We start from the raw sequence: 22,328 nt of genomic DNA, 5'->3' as shown, positions 1-22,328 counted from the left end.
CTAGGGAAAATTATTGATGCTGATGTCCAAAACGTGGTCTGGGAATCATCACATTTCAGAGACCTAAACTTAGAGGCAGGAGCCTCACATTATCATAGATCATCAAAAGCCAGCTCTGTGGTTTCTCTGTGTGTGTTTGCCATGTTGGTCTCTGTATTCTGATCTCTTCTTGGGTCACAGAACTATTCTTAAACAAGAATTCAATTTCCAGTCATCCAGAATAGGGCTGAGGTGCTATTATATTGTTTGCTGTACAGATCGTTCATTAAAGTCATATTTTATTTTAAAGTCATATTTTATTTTACTATCCTCCAACTGGAGCACTTTCTCCTTTCTTGACGATGAAATTGCCTTTTTCTCTGAAATTTTACCTTTAATTATTTACAGAGAAGAGCCTAAGAAATGTGAACTTACTCATAATTTTAGATCAGCCTTCAGGGAAAATCATTAGGTACCTAGAACTTATCAGAATTCACATCTATTTCATACTCCAAATTCTTAAATGACTTTACACATGGAGATTTTAATCTATGAGGGGTAGGGTCATTGGAATAACATCTTGAGTTGTGGCAGGGCTGGGTCTTCACTCTGCCTTGCGTCAGAACAGTCAGGGTCCTTTGGTCTCCCACTGTAAAATCCCAAGTACTTCTCCAGCAACAGCTAATGTTTGACAGCTGTGTTAGGACAGGATGACTTTACACTCTGTTTGCAGTTAACCACGCCAAGAGAAGGTCTCATGAGCCCCTCCATGACTCACACCCAACGTGCCTGCACATCCTACCAGCCACCATGGTTTAGCTCGTTTCCATATTCTTGAGGTAAGCTGGAGCTTGTCCCTTTTACCATCTCACAAGCTGGACTTCTAAGTGACAGCTAGTTTCGAGTCACATAGCCTAGAGGAAAACTGGATATCTTCTCTATTCTAGAAACTTGAAGAATATTGCTCCAGGCAGACTGTTAGCCAAGATAAGTTGACTTTTCATGTGTGCTTTTCTAATTGTGGGCTATTTAGTATACCTGTTGTTGGGGGAAGGGGAATACAAGCATTTTCCCAGGGCCAAAAAAAACTTCACATCTGTTTAAGTCTTCTTAAGTCAGGTTGACCAATGACCAATGAGCTCAGTCTTTGGGCTTAGGTCAAGGCCTATGCTCTGAAATCTGCACGTGGATTTATTATTCCTGTGTGCGTCCTGGAGCACTGACATCAGCTTGGGACTTGTTCATAGACTTTGATGATTGCAGCTTCACCAGTTCAAAGAGTTTTCATGCCATGTACCCAAACTAGTTCCACAAACCAGTGAAGAAATATCGCAGATGGCTCAGCTCTATTTCAATGGGAAACCTTAATGGATCAGACAGAACATCACTATCTCATTCATAATCCTCCAAATATGCTGTAAGGGGTACATTTAGGACATTTGTTCCTAACATTTTTTGGAACATGAATCTGTCTAAACTCAGATGCAATTTATAGATATTCTCTCAAGGACAATACACATAAAATTTTGCAAACAATTTCTAGGAATTCACAGTTGTTTAGAGACTTCCCATGCATTACCAAGGTTGGGTATTATACTAACCCATTAATAAATGGTCAGAATTGGCCCCTGAGGGCATGAGCCAGACTCAGGAGAAGGTGGTTTGCAACTTTTTGTTTTTCCAATTCATTCAATTATATTTACAAAATTATTATAACTAACATTTGTTGAGTGTGTGTTCTGAGCCAAACACTAAGGTCTCTATGTATTAATCCTATGAGGTAAGTGATATTATTCTCTTTTCCAGCTGAAGGCTTACAAACTGAGGCTTACAAAGGTAAATGACTTGCCAAAGACACAGTCCAATAAATGAAAGTCAAGATTCTAACTCAGTCTCCTGGGCTTCCACTCCTAAGCATATACAGAAACCTACCAATTAATCAACCAGGATCAAAATCAAAAAGCCACTATTTTCTGAGAAATGTGTTTGCAGGCATTACATTATTTCTGTGGAGTAGAAGTTATGGCTCCGCTGGATCAAAGACATTCCACACTGGGAAATGAACCAGAGGAGGCGGAGTTATTAGGGATTCCCCTAAAATGCCAGAGTTACAAGAAGAAGATCCTAAACAGAGGAAGCTGGGAAAGAGGGCAATTCACTCAGGCATACACACTTGTGGGTTGTTGGAGAGTAAATTATAATCAATGTTTTTAAACCGCACCTCTAATTAGACTACTGTCGGTCTACAATTCTTTAATGAAATCCTTGGTACCAGGTGTTTTACAGAATTCAGAATTTTTGAATTTACAAAAGGTTATACAGCCATACAATGCCCCCAGCATGTGTGGAGCAGCACTCCTTAACCAACACATTAATATTTCTGCAGCAAAACGTGAATATTCACAAGAAGCGTGATAAATAGACTATAAATAACCTCACAACAGTGTGACTCAAGTTCTGTCACTAGATAACTTCAGACTGGGTCATGTTTTGATACCAAATGAGTTATGAAAAAAATTTTGGTTTTCAGAGCTCTAAGGATTTCAAATTATAGATAAGAAATATGGGGGGCTGGCCTCATGGTCGAGTGGTTAAGTTCACACACTCCGCTTCAGTGGCCCAGGGTTTTGCTAGTTCGGGTCCTGGGCACGGACCTGGCACCACTCATCAAGCCATGCTGAAGTGGCGACACACATAGCCCAATCAGAAGTACCTACAGCTAGAATATACAACTGTGTACTTGGGGGTTTTGGGGAGAAGAAAAAAAAGAGAGAGAAAAGATTGGCAGCAGATGTGAGCTCAGGTGCCAATCCTTAAAAAAATGAAAGAAATATGGACATTTACTATTTACCACCAATGGTATAGACTACAGTGGGCAAACTATGGTCTGTGGGCCAAATTGAGTTTGTCTTTGTAAATAAGGTTTTATTGCAACGCATTTACATGCATTTCTTTAGATTCTGCCCATGGGTGCTTTCGCACTACACTGGCAGTGTTGAGTAGTTTCAACAGAGACCATCTCACAAAGCCTAAAATACTACTGTCTGTCCTTTTACAGCAAAAGTTTTCTGTCCTCTGGTATAGAAAGTCCACTGAGAACTAAGGTTTAAGAGGCCTTGCCATTGTCTGAGACTGACCTTAACTGGAAAGAGGAAACGTGGAAAGTCAACATCAGACAAGTACAAATGACTACTTAAAGAAAAAATTTTAACATTCTATTGTGGGGCTTATAAGTATGTGGATATAAAATATTTGACAACATGAAGGAAAGGCGTATAGAATTATACCAGGGGCAAGGTTCTTATATTTTGTGTTAAGTGACAGCATTAACCTTAAGTAGAATAAGATAAATTAACAATGCATATTATAATCCCTTAAGCAATCACTAAATTCTTAATACAAGAGGAATAGATAAAAAGCCAGTAGAGGAATACTAAAAAATAAATTGGTTAACCCAAAATAAGACAGAGAAAGAGGAACAGATGGACAAAAACAGATGTGGCAAATAGAAAATAAGGCTAGAACACTAGAAATTTGCAGATACTGAGCTGGTTTGCACACAAATTTTTAGTATGCGGCTCTGGTCACAGAAGGACCACAGAGATGATCTGTTTCCTGGGGAGAAAACCGAGTCTCAGAAAGGAAGAGGTATGCCCAAGTTTACATAGTCAATTAGCAACAGAACAAGGATACTATATAACTCTCAGGCATAATCAAATAAGAAGAATTTAACTTAGTTTTTTTATTTTCCTTGTATTATATTTGAAATGATTCTATGTGTATAGTGGAAATAGGTTTTATTATTAGTTACCGTTAAAGTTTTTGGTCAAACCAACTCTGTGGTCTCTCTTTAATGTGTGATTATCCAAAGACATAGACCATTATAATTGCTTTGTTGCATGGACCAGTGCTTGGAGAGTCCATTATATTTGTTGCTGTTAGTGACGTCAAGTCGATTCTGACTCCTAGAGACCCTCCGTACAGCAGAGGAGAACCTGTCCAGTCTTTCTGCACCATCCTTTCACATTCTGGCGCTACATCAATTCTCTGCTGCTATTCATAGGGTTTTCAGGCCAATTTTTTCAGAAGTAGGTGGCCAGGTCCTTCTTCCTGGTCTATCCAGAAGCTCCACTGAAACCTGTCCGCCATGGATGACCCCACTGGTATTTGAAACCTGGGTGGCACAACATTCAGCATCACAGCAACATGTAAATGCCACAGTGTGAAAGCTCAGACAGGTGGTGTGGTTCCCTGACCAGGAAATGAATGCAGGCCACAGCGGTGAGAGTGCCAAATCTTCAGTAGACCATCAGGGCTGGCTTCATTATGTTTACCAACAGACAACTTTTATCACATATTTAAGAACTAAAGTTCTTTTTAAAGCACCTTAGGATTAGAATTATAGACTGAGAGGACCTGAGGAGCCACAGAAATCTAGTACTCTTCACAGTCCCCTCCGCCAAATGACGTTTCAGTTGCCCTGACAACAACCTTGCTTCAGTCCTTGGGTAAGGAGAGCCTCACTATCTTCTGGGGAAAACTTCTCTAATTTTCAGAGAGGTATAACCACTTAGAAAGTTCTATGTGTCTGTTCAACTGAATCCTGTCTTCCTCTAGGTTCTATTTAGTAGTTTAATAGAAATGTTTTTCCTTTTGGTTAGAATATATTTTATCTGTTTAATTTTGTTTTTGAACAATATACAAAATACAATTTAAAAATTTTCAGGATATTTCAACTATAAATTATGGCCAGTTAAGGAAGAGGCAGACGTGGGGAGACAGAGTTTTCTTTTTTTCCGCCCCCCCACAAATTGGATCTTTTCACTTTTGAACATTTCTCCAATATAAAACAAAAAAGACATGGATAAAGAGATAAGAGCCTTAAAATCTAAAGTAGTTCTGATTTCTGCAATATTTAAGCAATGGAAAATTGATGTCTCAGCTTGCCAAGCAGATTTGGAGTGGTCTAAGGGAGAAGAATGCACAGCAGACCTGAAGTCGACAGGCACAGGTTAGGGCTTGGCTCCATCACTTGCATACTCTGCAATCTGGTGCCGCTCATTAATCTCAACGAGCTTCAGGTCCATTATCTGTAAAATTTACAGTTTGAACTAGACCTTCTCAGAGTTACGAAGTGGTAGAAATGGGGCTGATGGCTCATTTCGAAGTGAACACTGAAACCCTCATATCTCTTTAAATCAGTAGCAGCAAAGAAAGAAGCCTCCAGACACCAAAATTTCTTTCTTCCTCCCAGCCTAGAATCTTCATAGGTTATTTGCTCATAGAGAGTCACTTTTTGAAATCTTAGAAGCCCATGTATTTGAAGTAGCCAGTGACAGAATATGAATTCTTTTTACCTCAGTGTTCTATGTTCTAATATCTCAACTCATTGCATGCTTAGTAGCCATGGGGTAACTGATGGAATAGAGAGATGCAGGACTCAGTTTTGTACCCTATAGGTTGATACGTTTGGCTTAGAAGTAGAATTTAGACAGCTCCTCAAAATTGTTACTGCCTGCAAATAAAACACTGTAGGATAATCCTTAAGCCACTGAACAGCTAACAAAACTTGAGAATGAGTTAACATTCTGAAAAAGACACTACTAAAAATTGTGATTGGGAGTGAAAACAGAATGCTATCATTTTACAATATAGGTCCAAACAGATTGATGTCAGATTTGTTCTAACCATTTCTGTACTGAGCATTGATCTGAATATGGTAATCTGGCCACTTGAACCCAAAAGCTAGAAAGCCTTCCATCCATCTCAATTTACGGATAGCTAAATATGCTGAGCGTGGAAGCTTGGAGGAGGCATTTATAAGATACCATCTTCCAATCCTGTAAGTCCTAGGAGATCAAAGCATAGGGTACTATGTGACGACATTGTGTACCTAAGACATACTTACAAGTATGTCTATAGAAACTGACAGTGGTGGTATTGTGCATCCAAGGTCTTCAGATTGGAAAATTATTTCAGGACTGCTTCTCTGGAAATATTCTTACATATAAGAAAAATCTCATAAATAAGCACATTAATTTTCCCTCTTTACATCTCTATCCCCATACTCAAAATAAGAATAATAGCTAATAAAAGCTAAGAACTCATGAGGGACTGGAAGCTTCCAGCATGAGGTACTTTAGAAGCTATTTTCAGACTTATTTTAAACATCACTCCTAAAAGTATCTTTAAACAATGAATTTAGCCGTTGATAAAGAGCAAAATAAGAAAGGTAAAATCAGGCCCTAGCCAAATTACCCCCACATTGCTTACAGCTGAAGACAAGATTAAAGATTTACCAGATTTCTCGCTTGGTCAGAAAAGGAAAATTTTATCATTGTACTTGAGTGGAGATGAAAACCTTTCTATCTTTTTTAGAAGCCTAACAGTGGTACTTGTTTAAACTTCTCAAAGTTATTTCAAAACTGTCTTTCATTCTGCTGAGGTCAAGTCACCTGCTCACATGGGATTATTTTCTATTTCAGGTGTAAGCTTGAAAGTTAAAAAAAAAAAAGGTCTCTGAAGAGAAAGAGAAAGTGAAACAGACAGGTTTTTTGTTATTCTAAATGTACTGTCATGGAAAATTCCACTGCCACTAATACGACAATACATACATTTTTGGGGAACGAAATCTATTGCTTTTTCATAGCTGAATATTTATATTCTTAACTGAATACTTATTATATTCTTGTTCCTAAGGTATGAAATAATGAATTTCAAGGAAATGGGAAAAGATTATTTTGATTATATCAATGTTGGAAGCTGGGATAATGGAGAATTAAAAATGGATGATGATGAAGTATGGTCCAAGAAGACCAACGTCATCAGATCTGTGTGCAGTGAACCATGTGAGAAAGGCCAGATAAAGGTAAAATAAAGTCCGTGTTTCTTTAATTTTTGCTATAAACTCAGAAGTGTTTATTATCACTGGCTATTTTTTTTAATTTTAGATATTTGTTTCACCTTTTACATTGTAAGCGTGTAACATCAGAAACTGTATTTTTTACTTTTCTCTCAATAATTCCTTATGCTAGCTAGTGCAACTCAAAATAGTCTTAGTAGTTGGACTGATTGAACCAACTGATGTGTTGTATTTGCCCACATCCTTTCTGCTCACGTAGCCTTTAAGACATGCTTCCTGGGAATAAACAGTTCACAGTTGGGGATCACATTAATTTCTAATTAATTTAGCAAATATTTATCAAACTGTTGCTAGCGTAATAGTTTATATCAATGGGGTAAAAATATCCCTTACTGCTAGAAGATTGGTATGAGACTGTAAAGTCTAGATGAGGAAAAATGTCATGGGCACAGATAAGCAACATCATGTAAAATGTGATGACTTTATTAAGAAAGAAAAAAAAAAGGAGCTATTTAAGTACATACAAAAGAGAAGGAGAAATTTCTTCTGAATAAAATGTCAGACACTGGATCATGAGATAGAAGAATAGATATGATTTCAGAGAGCGATGTGGGGAAATGATCACTTACAGAGACAGAACAATAGGAAAGGTACGGAAGTGGTCGAGTGAAGACTAGTCTGGAATAACAATGAATAATCTAGGGTGCATCACTCTAACTGGTTATTGTGAAAAAGAAGGTTGAGGCACCAGCTCCAAGGCTGAGTTTGCAAGCTCCACTTCGGTCGCCCAGGGTTTCACTGATTTGGATCCTGGGCACAGACATGGCACCACTCATCAGGCCATGCTGAGGCAGCATCCCACGTGCCACAAGTAGAAGGACCCACAATTAAAAATATATGACTATGTACTGGGGGGGCTTTTGGGAGAAGAAGGAAAAATAAAAATCTTAGAAAAAAATGTTGAAATGATAGGTTGAAATTTGTGGAGAGTTTTGAAATGTCATACTAAACAGGTTGAACTTAATTTTTGTTAAGCAGGAGTCTGAGAATAATTTTGACCAAGATATTGACATAAGCTGGGCTATGGTAGGTGAAGATTCATGAGAAGAGTTATGAAACGTGAATAAAGAAAGAAGAGACACATTAGAAGGACACTGTGATGGTGGTAGCAAGGGCCCTGAATTATGAAAGAAACAATGAGAATGCAAAGAGGACAGGGGAGATACTTGAGAGGAACATTATGGAGGTAGACTCGATCAGTTGTGCCTACCAATTGGATGTAGGATGGGAGAAGAGAAAGAAGTCCAAGAAAATCAACTGCAATTCCAACTCTTGGTAACTAGAAAGTGCCGTTGTCAGGAATAGAAAAATGGGAATGGTTTTAGAGAAAAGGCAATGGCTTAGTTTTGGGGCCTGTTGGTTTTGAGATATCTAGCCAGTGATGGAAAATACTGGTCTATAACAATGAGAAATAAGGCTGAAGATACAGATTTAGGAATTAACTGGACAGATCTAAAGTTGAAGCTGTTGGAGTAGATAAGATCACAGAACCTGAAAGTACATAGAGAAAATACATGTGGACTGAGAATAGACAAGGAAGATCCGATTTTAAAGTGTAAAGGTAGAGGAGAAGGTAAAGGATCAGCGGCAACAGAGTCAGGAAGAGAGAGAACCCAGGAAGAGCACACTGTCAGGTAAGATGGTGGTCAGTGGAAGAGAGAGGTCAAGGGAGAGAAGGACTGAGGGAAAGACAAGAGAATTGGGGTTTAGCCCTTCAACTGGGGCCTTCTGGAAGCAGAAGCCTGCCGGACTGAATAGAATAGAATGGTAATTGACCAACAAGAAGGGCGAGATGCAAGCAGGTAAGGAAGGGAGAGTTTGCTAGTTAGAAGACATTGGAAAGCTACTTTTAGGCTAAGTAAGATCTGGGCACACTTATAGGAAATAAAAAGCCAGTGAAAGAGAGGATGAAGATATAATAAAAATAAAAACGAGATTAGCTTTTGGGGTACAATGCTTTAAGGAAAGAGAAAACAGTATGAAAATAATTTATTCATCAAGTAGTTTTTTATTGTTGTTTTTTTTTTTGAGGAAGATTAGCCCTGAACTAACTACTGTCAATCCTCCTCTTTTTGCCAAGGAAGACTGGCCATGAGCTAACATCCATGCACATCTTCCTCCACATACTTTATATGTGGGACACCTACTACAGCATGGCTTGGATCTGAACCAGCGAACCCTGGCCCCTGAAGTGGAATGTGCGCACTTAACGGCTGCACCACTGGGCTGGCCCCCATCAAGTAGTTATTGAAGTACTACAATACCACTTTTCAGGCAGCGTATACACCTGGAGCAGTTGGCCTGTCTTTTCAATTAACCTCACCTTCACTCTGTTTAGAACACATTCGAGCCGTTCTTTCATTGGTCATTAAAAATGAAACTGAAATCTTTCAAAATCAGTTGTAAGGCCTTCAAAGTATAGTTCTGAAAATTTGGTAAGCATAAGTCCAGAAGGAAGAAAGACAAGGTAAATGAAGATAAGTAGAAATTTATTAAGATCTGCTAAATAACCCGATAGCTTATGGAATATCTGAAAATGTCTGAATATTTTGTTATGGTATACAGCAAGGGTTGATAAACTATGGCCCATAGGCCAAATCTGACTTGCTGCCTGTTTTGTAAATAAAGTTTTATTGAATTACAGTCATGCTTATTTATTTATGTACTGTCTATGGCTGCTTTCATGCTATAATAGAGTTGAATAGTTGCATTGCAATAGAAACTGTATGGCCCAAAAGCCTAAAATATTTACTATCTGGTCCTTTGCAGAAAAAGTTTGCTGACTTTTAATATAGTGACAGTCTGCATCTTGGTTAATCATCTTGCAGTTAAACTCTGCAGGTGCAATTCTTTATAGACTCACTCAAAATATCGATTGTTCTTAATTTCTAGTTCTTCCTATAGAAAGATATCTTTGTTGTTGGACATTGTTTTGATCCTTCACAACAATACACTTTGAACCTGTGCCTTCAAAATGCTGAATGGCTGATTTGAGAGATTTCTTTATATATGCTTTTCTACCCCATTCTACTAGGAAAAACACACAATGAAAGAATTTGACAACCTATCGTATTTTTAATACTCGTTAATTTGTAATAATGTTTATTTAGTCTGTTTTAATCCCAAATTCTGTTTTCCTAACCAGATCTCATTTTCAACTCATTAAATACACAGGTGACAACATTTTCTTAGTATAATTAAGGTTGTTGCTGAGGAACTTCATTAACGATATCAACATCTCATAGCATTGTTCAAATCGGTTAACTTAATGTCCATGAAAGGACACTTAGTCTAGCAAAGGTTCAAATATGTTATATATTGTTATTCATAAAGAAAGCACCACAACTTCCAGTGTGTTCAAAAAGAACAGGAATTTCTATGAAAGACAATTGTAACCACCTGTTGTATTCAAAATGAATGTGAAACAGAACATAACAAGCAAAAAAGAAAAGTAAAACAAATCAGTTCTGAATGATCAGAAGAATACATTGTTGTGAATGATCAGAAGAATCAAGTTGTCACTATTGATTCAAAAAGAGATTGTAAGGGCCAGCCCAGTGGTGTAGTGGTTAAGTTTGCACAGCCTGTTTTGGCGGCCCAGGGTTCACAGGTTCAGATCGCGGGCGTGGACCTAGCACCACTAGTCAAGCCATGCTGTGGCGACATCCCACATAAAATAGAGGAAGATTGGTACAGATGTTAGCTCAGCAACAATCTTCCTCAAGCAAAAAGAGGAAGATTGGCAACAGATGTTAGCTCAGGGCGAAATTTCCTCAGAAAAAAAATAAAAGAGAGAGAGAGATTGTAATATTGGAATTAATCTTGGAAAAGGGCATGAACTTATTTTGGTAAAAACTGAAATCCACAAACCAATGCAAACTGAACCTAAGAAGTCAGCATATTTGAGGGAGGAGGGGAAAGGGGTTGGAAAATGCAGCTGCTTTTGTTTGCCAGGCCCTGCTAAGGTCCTGGAAGGAGAACCCTTCAGTATTTGAAATGTGCCTACTTGCAATACAAAACCTAACAATTGTCCAACAATAGATTGTACCAAGTGTGGTTAAAATTTCCCTGAAAATGAAATTCTTCATTACTCTATATGGATATTTATGTGCATATTTCTAATAAAAACAGTTAACATTTTTAGAATGTTCTTCCCTTTACAAATCACTGTGACATATTATTTAATCCTCAGGAAACCATATAAGGTAGGTATTATTACAAAAGCAATGGTCTTAGTTTGAAGAAACAGGATCAGCTAGAGGACCATTCAAGGTCGCACAACTACTTCGTAGCTGTAAGTCAGACTAGAACCCTGCTGCCTCTTGATTCCCAGGCCAGTACTCTTTCCACTACATCTTTCAAAATATCATGAACTCTATCTTTATATAGACCAGTGAGGCTCAATATTTATGAGCACGAGCCTTGAAGTCCAACAGGCGTTGTTTGATCCTTCATCTACCCATATGTGTTGTGTGAGCTCACTGTGCCTCAGTTTTCTTCTCTTAAAAAAAAAAAAAAGCATAGAATTAAAACAACCTACCTTATTCAGAGCTGTTCCAATATTTTAATGAAACAACAGCATATGGCATGCACTAAATAGCCAGTAAATAGTCAATATTATTGTAAGAACACATTAGCTAGATTAAGCAGATCTAATTAGAAATTTTGCCTCACTTATCTGGTTATTTTAGGGAAAAGGCATTTCAGGCCCTTCTGTCACCATTCCCTACTTGTATTCAAGAGCCAGCACAAGGGACAGTACAAAATATAAGAAAGAGGTGCCAGCTTAAAATACTATTTGGATATAGATATCTGGACGTTGCTATTATGAAAGGTCATTAATAGAGTCCGCATCTAAGACAAAGAATATAAAGTGTGATCATTGCTGTGTGTGGTTATTGATAGTTATTAATCACAGTTTAATTATTTATAGGAATGTTTAATGAATGCCGTGTGTATTCCACAGAGGCTATTCATGCACTAGTAATGGAAAAAAATAAAAGACATCCATTTCTAAAGAATAACATCTGGGACTCTCTCAACTGTTAAATTATTTCAATTATTTTCCACTGCCTTAAAAAAATCAAACAGATGAAGGGGTATATAATCGTCTCGGTGACCTTATCCACCTTCATCCTGAGCAAATCAAAGCTACTAGAATAGAAAGGAACGGGCTGAATTATTGAACCAGATTTGTGGTAGACCAAGAGATGACCTCCAGAAAAAACTTCAACTTCTGCCTCTTAATTCAATACAAATTCCTAATTATTTTTGATCAATATGAATAGGTTTTTGAACTTTAACAGATATGCAATGTCCTTTGCTAACAATTGTTCAACTAGAAGAAGGGAGCCAAGGTAAAACCAGAGAGTAAAAGTTCTTAATTCGAGGGAAAGAGACACAGACTCTGGGGAAATTTCAGTTATATTCACACATATGTAAATGTATATGTATTTATATATGAGCACGAACACAGGCACTTAATTAAATATAGGAATCTAAGGCTAATTATCCAAAGACTTGCATTTAATTTCATTCTTGACTCTGTCACCAACTAGATTTATGATGTTGGACTGGTTGCTTAAACTCAGCCAATTTCTTTAATTATAAAATGAGAATATTAATACTTATATTGCCTCTCTGATACCATTTGAAATAATTTATGTGAAAGTCTTTCCTGCTTTGCAAAGCAGTACACTTGAATAAAGGCTTGCTGGATTTTTATCTATGCAAATAAAAATAATCAAAATTTTAAATATTTGCCTTAGGTGATCCGGAAAGGAGAAGTCAGCTGTTGTTGGACCTGTACACCTTGTAAAGAGAATGAGTATGTCTTTGATGAGTACACCTGCAAGGCATGCCAGCTGGGGTCCTGGCCCACGGATGACCTTACAGGTATATGTATCACAATGTCAGCATTGGTGCATCCCTCAAAAATCAACTGGAAAACGACACAGACATGGCAGAAGGGGGTCGCATCTCCAAGTATTTCTCATTTTGGTGGTCTTGTTTATATGGCGAAGAATTCCCTTAGGAACAAAAGCCTTCCTGACAGCTGGGCTAACCACAAAAATCATTAGATCTCAGAGAGAGATTGACCCATATTCCCACGCTCACCCCCAAACTAGATCAGAGGTCCTAGGTTTCCTTTCAGGCGTTTTCAGCCCATCCTCAGGATATGCCCAGGAGTGCCCAAGCAGAGCCCGTGTTAACTGTTATTTGAGGTGGAGAGAGGGGTATTAGCCAAGCAGAGACTAAAATAAGTCATGACATAGCCAAGAGCAAAAAGGTCGAACAGAATTGGGTGGAAGTTGGTCTAAAACTCTTTGCTTCTCTTAGTGCTTTTCTTTAATCTAAACTAGGAACCTCCAACTAATGAGTTTTCAAATAATGTTAGCACAGGGCAAGACTCATTTCTGCTTGTTTTTTGGGTTTTTGGTTTTCCTTTTTTTTTGGTTTTTGTGTTGTGGTTTGGGTGTCTTTTTTTTCTCCAAAAATGTTAATAAATATATCATTGTGTTCTCAAGATTATATTTCATAGCTATTTCCAATTTTCACAATATGAGAATCGAATATTATGCATTCTTTCTTTCCAATTTAGTCAATAAACATTTATTAAATGTGTATCACATGCCCATTTGCTTACTGCTGAAATAAAAATATAGAAATAAAGATACAACCTCTATCTTAAAGAAGTTAATGAGAGAAGCAAAAAGGTAAAAATATAATTACAATATAATAAAAGGACATAGATTTGTGGACATGAGTATGAGGAGGGCCCTATGAGACTGAGTTTGCAAGAAAAATAAGATCAAAAACATTCCAGGTGGAGGGCCCACGACGTGGTATGTCAGGTCATCTAGTGGTTTTATAATTAAGATGGATTTATCACAAAACTCCTAGAGGCTAGAAGACTATAATGTCATCAGTGTTTGACTCCATCCCTCACAGGATGAGAGATTATCCACGGTAGTTGTACTAGTTTATTCCAAAAGCTTGGTTCTAAAACTCCTGTGATCCTGGGCCTTTTGAGACCAGCTCACATTAAGCTTTGTTTTCAGTGATTGGTATTTATGCAAAAGACTTTCTTTTCTTAAAAAATAAAAAATTCTGATTTAATAAAACACCCAAGTGCCTTATGATAGCATTTGAGTCCTATTTTCACCATTAGACAATGAGCTTTCTGATACTCATACACATCCTGGTACCCTCAGAGCCAACTCAGTGCTAAACACAAAGCCTTCAACCAGTTTAGAGGAACAGATGAACTACAGCACGCGCACACACACACACACACACACATAGAGTACAAAAGTCAGAAAGAAAAAACAATAGTATTGGCTTCCTTGGAAGGGTGCTGACGAGAAGTACTGGTGATCTTTTTCTTTATACTATTTTTCTACCTTTTATTTTCTAATTTCTGACGTTAATGTGGATTATCATTAAATTGAAAAACTATCTTGCAGATTCAACTATCCGCATGGCTAAGCACCTTGAAAGTGAATATGTAGATGTAATTTTTTGTCCTATGTTTCGTAAAATCATGTTACTGACAATGAACATGGTCTGCTTTTTCATTCATTCAACAGAGAAGTATTTTATTATTACTATTTGCATTATAGTAATAGGTGCTGGAGAAATTGAAGTTAAAAAACAAACATGGTTGCTATGTCATTTGGTCCCTATAACATAGTTCTTATATATTTTACCATCTTGTTGGGAGAGAGACATTCACCACACACATTCTCTCTCTCTCTCTCTCTCTCTCTTTCTCTCTCATACACACAGACACACACACACATGCATAGACAAATTGTTCTAAGTAATATGAAGTAAAAGAACAAGTGAAAATATTAGGGAAAATGTAATTTAAATTTGTGGTCATAAAAATCTCTCTGAAGAAGTGAGAATTAGCTGAGACCTGATAAATTGAAGTAGCTAGCAAAGAATGGTGAGAAAGGCACTTCTGGCTGAGGAAAAAGCCCATTTGAAGCCCTTATATGGGTAAGCAAATGGGAAAATGGTGTCAGAAGGGATGAGAAAGGGAGCAGGGGCCAGATCTTACACAGCCGTGTAGAACATGTTCCTGATTTGAGTGACTAATGTTAAGTGCAATGAGAAACTATTGCAGGGCTTGTGGTAGAAGAAGAAAATGTGATTGGATGTATATTCTAAAAGTTCCATCCTGGTGGCCGTGAGGGAGAATAATCTGGAAGGGATGGCAAGTGGAAGCAGGGAGACAAGTTGGTTGACAAGTTGCCATAGCAGGCAAGAGTTTTCGGTGGACTAAACAATGCATCCAAAGAGTTGAGATATCCTTTGGAGTAGAATCAACAGGAGGTAGAGGTGAATTGGCTGCAGTAGATATTACATAATGCTAACAAATTTTCTGCCTTGAAGACTGGGAAAATAAATACATTCTTTGATAAAGAGCAATAGTTTGGCTTTAGGCAAGATCAGTTTGAGATGTCTTCGAGATTTTCAAGTATGAATTAATTAATTTAACAAATTAAGGCCTTAGTTTGTGCCAGAAAATTTAACAGGTACTGGAAATACAAAATTTAGTCTGTTTCCAAGAAATTTATAATCTAGTGGGAGAAAAGCATGCTAACAGGTAACAACACAGTGTACTGTGTGCTGTGGGTGAAGAATGAACCAAGGATTATGGAGAAATGGATGAGGGCATACCTAACCCTGGAGAAGTGGGAAAGCTTTAATCTCAAGGCATAATCTTGAAGCTCACTTTAAAAAAAGTGAAAAAGATCATATTAGAAAGAGTGTGCAGTATCAAGGCTATTAATGGCACCATCATTCTCCCTGTTGCCCCAACCCAAAAGAAGTGAGTCACCTTAGATTCTTCTCTGTTCCTGGCCACACATATCCAGTCACTTATCAAGCCTGGCTAATTGAATCACTAAATATTCTTAGTCCCTCCCTGCTCTCCATTTGTACAACTCTTCCCTTGAACAGGTTCTCTTCATCTCACATTTGACTCTTGTAGTCATTTCTCATTTCCCTGCTCCCAAATTTATGCCACATGCCCCTAAGTCCACTTTTTACCTTGCTACTGGATAATCTATCTAAACTTGAGATTTGTCCCTTTTGTTTCACTGCTCAATGCTTACTAATGGTTTCATATCTCTACAGGATATATTTCAAGCTTTTTAACATGGGATACAAAATTCTTTCTCTCTCCCATCCTCCTACGATCTTTACAGTTTCAACCACCAGCACCTTACAACTCTCATTTTACATTTTAGTATCAAGGGCTGCTTATAATTCTCATCTATACACAACACAACTTTATTCCTCTAAGTCTGTACGTGTTATCTTCTTTCTTTATTTGAGTAACTCCCACTCACCCTTCCTTACTCTGCTCAGATGTCACCTTCTCTATGAAACCTTTGATATACCTAGTCTGATCAGTCCCCTATTCTGTATTTCTAAAGCAAATTTTGCTTCCCTTTTTAAATCATTTTTCAAATTAGATATTAATGACCTATATCCTTATCTGCCTCCCCTGCTGAATCATTAGTTTCTCAAGGATATAACTGTGTCTCAATCATATTTGCATTCCCAGCATCTAAAACAATGTCTGGCATACAGTTGGCACTCAGTAAATGTGTGGCCTGCAGTAAAATGATGGGGAGTGTTACAAATGAAGATGAAAGTAGGTATTAGGGCCATCCTATGAAGAAAGCCTTTAACAAGGCATTTGGACTTTGTCCTGTAGACAGTATGGGACCAGTGCAGGTTTTCAACCAGAAAAATGAAATGATTTTCTTCTAGCTATGTGCATACATGTGAGTATGTGTGTGTGGGGTTAGGAGTAGGGAAAGGTGGAGGGATGGAGAGGGAATAAATGCCAATCCTGGAAAGGTCTCCACATTGATATTATGTGAAGTTTAACCTTTAATTGAGATCTACAGCCTTTTCCAAAGAGCCTGTAGCTGTTTGCAACCCTATCTCACTGACTGATTCAAAGTAACAGATCACTTGGAGCTGCTAGCCGGAAGACAGCTCTTATGGCTTCTGCTATTCCAAAGCCTGCCAAGACACGCTTGGGGCTGGCTTCAGGGAATATTATAACCCTTTCTTCTACTCACTTAGCTTATAGTTACCCCGCCTCAGCCTGTAACATGACAGCTCAGGTCACACTTAGGTCAGTGGCTTTATTGTGATAATGGCAACTAACACATACATAATGTTTCCAATGCACCAGGAACAATTTGAAGCATTTTACAAATGTTAATTCATTTAATCCCAACACAACTCTATAAAATTGTTAGCATCGTTGAGAGATCTGAGCCCACTTCGAATTGAATAATTGTTTAAAGAAACAACTAGGCGTGGCAATCAACTGACATTAATGTCTATCTATATATTTATCCATGTACTTGTATATATGTATATTTCCATAGAAAGACGTCTGAAATGAAGGTTACCTACTATTAAGAAAAGATGTTAATGAGTGGTGGGATCGTGGGTTACTTTTTTGTATACACATATCCATACATATACGTGTGTATAAACATATGTGAATATAATATTGAATTACGAGGATGTATTTTCATCAAAAAAGTCATTAAAATAATTTTTAAGATAATCTCTGTGGGAGGGGAAAATTCCCCCCTTCCCCTCTTGGTTCTTATGGCTGGTCAAATAATTAAAATGACAGAAGGCAGGTTAACAGGAGAAAATCAAATAAAGTTTAACATGTATGTATGGGGAATTCACATAAGCGTGAAAAATTCCAAAGACAGTCAGACAATATGAGATATGCATATCATTCTGGACTAAGGAGAAGGGGGCAGGGGTCTGGGCATTCAAGGGGAAAGGAAGCAACTTACAGGAAGATGAAAACAGTTAGTGTTTAGTAAACAAATGTTTGTTGGGCCATCTAGATTCAGTGGGACACAGAGAGGACTTTGATCCAAGGGGCCTAGCTGGGTTCCTCCCTGTCTGCCATACCCGGTTCACGTTATACTATAGTTATCTGTGATGATAGCTCCTTCCTGAAACCAGCTCTCTCCCTTAAATTCTTTTAGGCAGTTAGGGGGAAGGTCAAAATTTCTTCTGAGTCTTTTGTTCATAAAAATAATCAGAGGCTAGCCCAGTGGTGCAGTGGATAAGTTCACACGTTCCACTTCGGCGGCCCAGGGTTTGCCGATTTGGATCCCAGGTGCGGACATGGCACTGTTTGGCAAGCCATGCTGTGGCAGGCGTCCCACGCATAAAGTAGAAGATGGGCACGGATGTTAGCTCAGGGCCAGTCTTGCTCAGCAAAAAAGAGGAGAATTGCCAGCAGATGTTAGCTCATGACTAATCTTCCTCAAAAAAAAATAAATAAACAATCAAGCCAGAGGCCAGCCCTGTGGCATAGTGGTTAAGTTAGATGTGCTCTGCTTTCGCAGGCCAGGTTCACAGGTTTGGATCCCAGATGTGAACCTACACCGCTCATCATCCATGCTGTGGCAGCAACCCACATATAAAGTGGAGGAAGACTGGCACAGATGTTACCTCAGGGCTAATCTTCCTCAGCAAAAAAAATAAATAATTAAATAATAAGCCAAAGAGACACATATTGGGGTGGCAAATTCTGCTCTCCTACACCATATTCTCAACAGCCATCATAAATTGGTGGGAACCAGGAGCCAGGAATTAGGAAGAGAGAGAAAGAGAATCTGGCACGAAAACCAGGAAAAAAAGAAAGAAAGAAGATTATAAATGGAGGATGAGACAGAATATAGTGTCTCTAATTTGACTTATTTTCATCGTGGACAGCAAGTACTCACTCTTTGTCTAACAATCTTCACGTATCTATGTTAGCAGTGAATAGGATAAGCAGGAGCCCTGCCCTCAAAGAGATCATCATCCAAAATACCGACAAGTAATAATAAGATATTGAGTGTTAACAACAGGGAACAACAGAATGGTGTAGGACCCTGTATCAGTGGAGCTGCTCAGACGAGGTTTAAAGTTGCCTCTTCAGTGAACTACATGCATGCGAAACTTAAAGATGGAAATTGGCCAAACTAAAATGAAACAGAAGAGTGTTTTGGACATAGAATACAGGAGCTGAGGAAGAGTTGAGAGTACGGGGCAGAGGGGAATGAGACGGGCTAGGCAAAGGCCACCTCTTGGAGGGCTTTGTAACCGTGGCAAATATTTTAAAGTTTATTCTAAGAGAAATTGAAAACCTTTATTTAGTCATTCGGTCATCTAGTCATTCATTCAACAAATGTATACCTAGCACTGCCTCTGTCCCAGGCAATGTTGTAAGTGCTGGAAACATTTTTATGACCAAAACATAAAATTCTCTGCCCTTATGATGTTTACATTGTAGTGGAGAGAATAGTTTTAAACCAAGCAATTATTATCTCCAGGAATATCAAGAAAGTGAATAAGAAAGAAAACACAATCATGATGGACTGCTTTATAAATATCATTCACATGGGCACAATGTAAATAGTGAATGTTGTTTACAAACATGAACAGGAAGGATACTGATTTCAGAACAGTAGTTTCATCTGGAGAGAGAGAAGGGAGGAAGAGAGGGAGGCAGACGGGAGTTACAAAGCAGGTTTAAATTATATCTGTAAACTCTGTGTGTGTGTGTAATTTGAAACAAATATGACAACATATCAACATTTGTTAAATCTGGAGTTTTTAAATTTTTTTCCCATTTTTTTTCTTTTTTGTTTTTTGTGGAAGATTAGCCCTGAGCTAACATCTGCCACCAATCCTCCTCTTTTTGCTGAGGAAGCCTGGCCCTGAGCTAACATCCATGCCCATCTTCCTCTACTTTAGACGTGGGACCCCTACCACAGCATGGCTTGTCAAGCGGTGCCATGTCCACACCCAGGATTCAAACCGGCGAACCCTGGGCCTGCGAAGCAGAACATGTGAACTTAATCACTTTGCCACCGGGCTGGCTCCTTAAATCTGAATTTTTTTATGTTTGTTCTATACTTCCCTGCATGTTTAAAAATTTTATATTTAAAATACTCCATACTATTTGAGTTATTTAAATATTAAATTTAAAAACAAAGACTAAATCAGGCATTTTAAAAAGAGGATAAGAAAACTACAGTAAGGAAATTTTGCAAATCACAATGTGAATCCATTGGTGGTTTGGACAACAATGATGCAGTGGGAATAAAGAGCAATGAAAAGATCTGATTAGGAATTAAAACCAAGAGGAGGAGGTCATTGTCTCCCTGAGAGAAGAGGGTAACTACAGCGTGATCTCATTTGAGAGAGGAAGGAGGAAAAAATTAGTGGAAGGCAACGATTTAGGCTAGACGCTCAGAGAATTCCCTAGAAGCTTCCGCCAAGACAACTTTTTCATTGCACACCATTCCCTATCTGATATATGCAAAAATTGTCCTAGAAAGAATCTTTCATTTGTTTTCTCTCAAAGAATTCAGGATGGCGTATAAGCAGCAGATTCTTAGCTCCCCAGTCCAAAGCCAAAGCCATGGAGAGCCTTCCAGGTGGGTTTGCCAGCACTGACAACCTTCCAACAAGCCCAAGGAAAAGGAAGAAGCGAAAGTAATGTGGCTTTCAAAAAATAACTCAGCGGGAAGCTTTCTGACAGGAAGTTAGAATGAGTTCCTGCTTTTCACTCCCCAAGAAATGTACCTTTTTTATTTTAAGTGCAAAGCTGTAAAATAGAAGGAAGGCAGTGCAGATCAACATTTTAATGTCAATAGGAACATTCTCTGGCAAGTTCCTCTGGTTCCCTGAGTTACCTAATTGCTTTGGAGGTTGGAACCTTTGTATCTTACTTAAGGGGAAGAAAGAGAACAGAAAAGGAAGTTGGTGGGAACCCGGGAGGGAGTGGAGGATGAGCTCCAAGGGGGCGGAACCACTGACAAGGTTTATAACTCTAGCATTTGAGTTACTCTGTTCTGACAAATAGTTACTTCATTTGTGTTCCTCAGTTTGTCCCACTTTTCTTGGGACTTCATTTTGCCCTTTAATAAATAAGTACATTAAATAAGAACATGAGGAGAATTGCTTTTCATTATCAATAATTATAACTAGCTTAAGCATTATCCTTTTGAATCCAATGAGGTAGATATTATTATTTTACAATTGAATTAATTGAGACCCAGGAAGGATCTGTATATTGCTCAAGATGACAAAACTGTTGGAAAATCAAGCCCAGGTACTGTGACTCCACTGATTTATGCTACACCACCTGCCTTTCTCCACGATCACATTTTGGAGCCCTATATTTTCAGGAAATTGTAAGAAGAAAAAATTCAACTTTCAAGTCACATGTTAATTATCTCCAGGTTGCACTGATATTTTTCATTTCAAATGTGCTGGCTATTTGATTATTATGATTCAATTTGGACAAGGAAAGGGGTAAAAAATCCTTGCCATTTATTAAATATTATGTGTTTCTGGTTCTTTAGGGAAAATCTATTATGAGTTTAGATGAGAAATGTTTATTTTATTATAATTATAACAAATAGTTCCTGTTAATATTGAAAATGGAACGGGTTTTCAAAATGGTAACCTCTAATTTCTTGGCTTCTAGGTTAGGGAGTAATCTGAGTAGGAACATATGCTATACAGCTGATTATCCTATCATTCATTCATTCATTCAGCAAAAGCTCTTTTATCAAGTTTGTACTGTTTTCAACACTGTGCTGGTTTCTGTTGAGGAGATATAAATAGGAGGTGTCTGACCTTCCATTTATATGGAATCAAATGTCCATAGTAGAGGAAGGCTGACTTTAGTAATTGCCTTAAGAGTACTATAACATAGGATGCATCCAATAATTGAACCATATGCCAGGTGCAGTGGTGGCACAAAAGATAGAAGTATTCATTAGCAAATAGTTTCAACTGGGTGCAAACACAGCACTGGGCACTGGACACACAGTATTCATGGAGCCACAGTTCCTACCCAGAAGTATCCTAGAGCCCAGACAGACACACACACAAATAAAGAGGCAGTTTCAATACATTAAGAATGCTGGGCATATAGTAGAACATGACAATGTTTGTTTAATGAAGGAAAAAAAGAGAGAGGAGGAAATAAAGGAAAGAATGAATGAGCAAACAAAGAAACAAAAGGAAAGAATGAAGGAGGAAGGAAGAAAGTGCTAGAATGAGAGTAAGGTATGATTACTAAGAACATTGAGGAGAGAAAATTAACCAGGTCTTGGAAGTTTAGTAGTACCTTGTGGGAGGAAATGGAATCAATGCATGTGAAAATGAGAAGTCAACCAGGTGAAAAACAGGAATTTTGAAGCAGAAAGAAAAGACTCTAGGAACAATACAACGTGTCCTATCTAAGGAATGTGAATGTGTGTGTGTCTGAAAAGATTTTTTCCAATATGACAAAGCTATTCAGAGGCAAGTGAATCACTGTCTCACATTCACCTTTCTATTAAAGCCCATAGTATAG

General features: G+C 38.0%; 1 protein-coding gene across 1 annotated transcript in view; it reads left to right on the top strand.

Annotated features, from left to right (window-relative positions):
* The window catches only part of GRM5 (glutamate metabotropic receptor 5), a 456,665-nt gene that overhangs the window by 362,856 nt on the left and 71,481 nt on the right, over positions 1-22,328 (top strand). The window contains exons 5-6 of the mRNA XM_046684592.1: positions 6,679-6,847; positions 12,670-12,796. Coding sequence (XP_046540548.1) covers positions 6,679-6,847; positions 12,670-12,796 — 296 coding nt within the window. The remainder of the gene's footprint in view (positions 1-6,678; positions 6,848-12,669; positions 12,797-22,328) is intronic.

The sequence above is a fragment of the Equus quagga genome, chromosome 14 (genome assembly GCF_021613505.1).
Source record: "Equus quagga isolate Etosha38 chromosome 14, UCLA_HA_Equagga_1.0, whole genome shotgun sequence".
NCBI classification, from domain to species: Eukaryota; Metazoa; Chordata; class Mammalia; order Perissodactyla; family Equidae; genus Equus; species Equus quagga.
The sequence above is the reverse complement of the archived record's forward strand: the minus strand, read 5'-3'. Positions and strand labels throughout refer to the sequence as shown.